The sequence below is a fragment of the Belonocnema kinseyi genome, chromosome 1 (assembly GCF_010883055.1).
Source record: "Belonocnema kinseyi isolate 2016_QV_RU_SX_M_011 chromosome 1, B_treatae_v1, whole genome shotgun sequence".
NCBI lineage: Eukaryota > Metazoa > Arthropoda > Insecta > Hymenoptera > Cynipidae > Belonocnema > Belonocnema kinseyi.
The window spans coordinates 111,946,244-111,950,371 of record NC_046657.1 but is presented as its reverse complement, the minus strand read 5'-3'; the positions used below and the strand labels follow the sequence as shown (position 1 = coordinate 111,950,371).

Here is a 4,128-nt window from a genome sequence, read left to right as displayed (position 1 = left end):
TTATTTTTTTAATATTTTTTTTTTTTTTTCATAGAACATACATTGTGAGGCTTACATGTCTGTCTTTTTTCCTTTTCCAAGCCAAAAAACAAGCGATTGGAGAAGACGCGTATAATAATTGCCCCTACCAGTAGTCTTATCAAAATTGCGACAATTCTAAAAAATATAAGTGAATTTCTTCTCTATACCCGATGAGACAATTAACGCTAATATCTAATTCAGTACTTCACCTCAACTCAACTTTCTCTCTCTCTCTCTTTCTCCCCCAGTCACACTACAATTCCTTTCTCACTTTTATCATATTTAGTATTCAGTTATCAATTACCTTTCTTTTTTTTCTATCTATCGAAATCCTTTTTCTCTGCCATTATTCCAACTACACTTAATAATAATATCGATACGATTATTATCGGTATCATACACAATAATATTCACATTCCTCCAACAATTGAAAATGAGCTGTCTCGAAGAAAATAGACAAGGCACTTGAACCGAATAGTTTTTCTCATCCTTCATATTATCTAGTTGGCCTCGGAAATGTAGTAACTATATGCAAAACGCACTTCCTGAATAGTTTATTCGCAGAAAAAAAACAAAGAATGAAGAAAAAAAAAAAAGAAAACAAAAGAGAAAACAAAAACAATTTTCACGATTTCATATTTGGTTGCCGGTCAAATTCGGGGACGACTCGAAATTTGGATTTTTGGCCACAATGGAAACGAACCGAAATCATCGATTCTGACGATCCAAAAATTATTGCACGACCCCAAATTATTACTTTTTGTCAAATCATGTTTCTTCTGTTTTCCCTGCTAAATTCATTATACATTCAATCAAAAAAAAAAAAAAAAAAAATCTGCCCCTGGACTGCATAATGATTTATGAGCGAGCTTTGCCGCCTCGGTTCAACAAAAATGCAATTTTATGTACAATATTATAAATAAATTAACAAAGACAAAAAAAAAGACAAAAAAAAACGAGAAAATATTATTCCGGGCTAATATGTAAAAGTTTCAGCCGTTCGCGGCTCAAAATTGGGAAATTTAGAGCGCGAATAATATTATAAATATCTCCTACAAAGCCACAGTCTTAAGTACAGCATATCTGTAGCTGAAACGCTTTCTTTTCTTTTTGCTTTTTCTTTTCAGATACAGATATAGGGGTACACGGTGTAAACTGTAAATATAAACATCGTCGTCGTACTCTGTGTAGCAAACCATTGTCAAAGTCCAAGAGAGTGGCCAGGTCGTATGCAGCAGCTTTCAGTAATGGAGGAGGGAACCACCCAGCAGCGGTGCGAGTACCCTTCTTATATATCTTAAATCGTTCGTTTGTTAGAGGAAAGTTTTCTTTTATTTGTTGTTGTTGCTTTTTTTGTTGTTTTTAATGGGGCTCTTGAGACAATATCGTCTCGAATTTTGCATTTTTTTAGCGCTTTCCCCAGGCGCCATCGGGATTTGCAGCTGCGACGGGAGTGAATCCTCCGAATGATGGAAATTCCTCGACGCTGGCGGTGTTTGGAGCACTCTGGGGTGATTGTTCCCAGGGGCCGCCTTTCACAACGAAGCCCGAATCGTTCTCGTTGCCGCTTTCATCGTCGCCGCGTTGAGGAGTACGGTGGCTATTTGAATACTCGTAGGTGTGAGCCACATCTTGCATCTGGAAGAAAATGGAAAATTTCCTTTAGATTTTTTTATGTTAGATTAGGTTTTACAGAATCCCGGCCATTTTCCGGTCTACTGAAAATAAATTTATTTTCAAACAAATACTTGAAAGTTTCCACTAAAAAATGTAATCAATTTTTTTTTACAAATAATTATTCAAAAAAATACATGCATTTTGAACGAAAACAATTTTTAACTGAAATAGTTAAATTTTCAAAGTAAAAATATAAATTGTTAAATAAAACTTAAATCAATGGATTTTCCGTTAATGAAATTATTATTTAATCAAACATATGAATTTTCAACTACAACTGTGGAATTTTCAATTTGGAATAAGTTAAATTTTTAGTTAGAAAATTACTGTAAAAAAAAATCTTTTAGCAACTAAAGAAAGTAACTTTCAAAAAAATAGTTACATTTTCAAACATAGTGATGCATTTTCAAATAAAATTGTAAATATTTAATTGAAATAGTTGAATTTTAAACCAGAAAGATGAATTTTTAACTGAGATGATGAACCAACTAGAATAATTAAATTTTCGAACAAAAAGATTAAACTTCAACCTAGAAGATTATTTTTTTATCGAATAAGAAGAATTGTCAACTAAAGAAAGAAAATTTTCAACCAAAAATTGAATAATTAAATTTTTAGTAAAAAAAAAATTGGATTTCATCCAACAAAATTTCGATTCCATTTAAACCAAATAATTTCATTTCCAACCAAAAAGATGAAATTTCAACTAAAATGATAAATATTTAACTAAAATACTTGAATTTTTAAACAAAAAGATTAACTTGCAAAGAAAAAGATAATTTTGTACACAAAAAAAAGATTTTTCAACAAAATGCGTGAATTTTTAATGAAATAGTTAAATTTTCAAACAAAAAAATTAATTTTCATTAAAAAATATCAATTGTTAAATAAAACTTAAATCAATGCATTTTAGGTTAATGAAATTATTATTTAACCAAACATATGAATTATCAACTACAACTGTGAAATTTTCAATTTGGAATAAGTTAAATTTTTAGTTAGAAAATTACTTTAAAAAAAAATCTTTTAGCAACTAAAGAAAGTAACTTTCAAAAAAATAGTTACATTTTCAAACATAGTGATGCATTTTCAAATAAAATTGTAAATATTTAATTGAAATAGTTGAATTTTAAACCAGAAAGATGAATTTTTAACTGAGATGATGAACCAACTAGAATAATTAAATTTTCGAACAAAAAGATTAAACTTCAACCTAGAAGATTATTTTTTTATCGAATAAGAAGAATTGTCAACTAAAGAAAGAAAATTTTCAACCAAAAATTGAATAATTAAATTTTTAGTAAAAAAAAAAATTGGATTTCATCCAACAAAATTTCGATTCCATTTAAACCAAATAATTTCATTTCCAACCGAAAAGATGAAATTTCAACTAAAATGATAAATATTTAACTAAAATACTTGAATTTTTAAACAAAAAGATTAACCTGCAAAGAAAAAGATAATTTTGTACACAAAAAAAAGATTTTTCAACAAAATGCGTGAATTTTTAGTGAAATAGTTAAATTTTCAAACAAAAAAATTAATTTTCATTAAAAAATATCAATTGTTAAATAAAACTTAAATCAATGAATTTTAGGTTAATGAAATTATTATTTAACCAAACATATGAATTATCAACTACAACTGTGAAATTTTCAATTTGGAATAAGTTAAATTTTCAGTTAAAAAAATTCATTAAAAAAACAAACATAGTGATGAATTTTCAAATAAAATTGTAAATATTTAATTGAAATAGTTGAATTTTAAAACAGAAAGATGAATTTTTAACTGAGATGATGAACCAACTAGAATAATTAAATTTTCGAACAAAAAGATTAAACTTCAACCTAGAAGATTATTTTTTTATCGAATAAGAAGAATTGTCAACTAAAAAAAGAAAATTTTCAACCAAAAATTGAATAATTAAATATTTAGGAAAAAAAATGAAATTTCATCCAAAAAATTTTAATTCCATTTAAACCAAATAATTTAGTTTCCAACCGAAAAGGTGGATTTTTAACTAAAATGATAAATATTTAACTAAAATACTTGAATTTTTTAACAAAAATATTATTTTTTAACTAAATAGTTTAATTTTTAATGAATAATTATTATTCTTTTATTTGGCATAAGTTAAATTTTCAGTTAAAAAAAACTTTAACAACAAAAAACTAACTTAAAAAAAACGTTTTGAAACAAACTAATGAATTTTCAAATAAAACTTCAAATACGAGGGTAGTTCAATAAGTCCTTAGAATGACCAACAAATGGCGCGCGAATCGCACCAAATCATCTGTTTTCAGTCAGCACCACTCCCGACTAGATATGTGGTGAAGTCACAGTCCACATCTTCTGAGTTTACGTGTTTTTATAACCAATTGAAAAAAAAAATTGTTCGTTAAGAAAAATGGAAAAAAACGAGTTCAGAGC

General features: G+C 27.4%; 1 protein-coding gene across 2 annotated transcripts in view; it reads right to left on the bottom strand.

The window, feature by feature from the left end:
* The window catches only part of LOC117176530 (vigilin), a 75,135-nt gene continuing 71,007 nt past the window's right edge, over positions 1-4,128 (bottom strand). For both annotated transcript variants that reach the window (XM_033366793.1, XM_033366788.1), the window contains one exon: positions 1-1,659. In XM_033366793.1, coding sequence (XP_033222684.1) covers positions 1,429-1,659 — 231 coding nt within the window. In that variant the 3' untranslated portion in view covers positions 1-1,428. The remainder of the gene's footprint in view (positions 1,660-4,128) is intronic.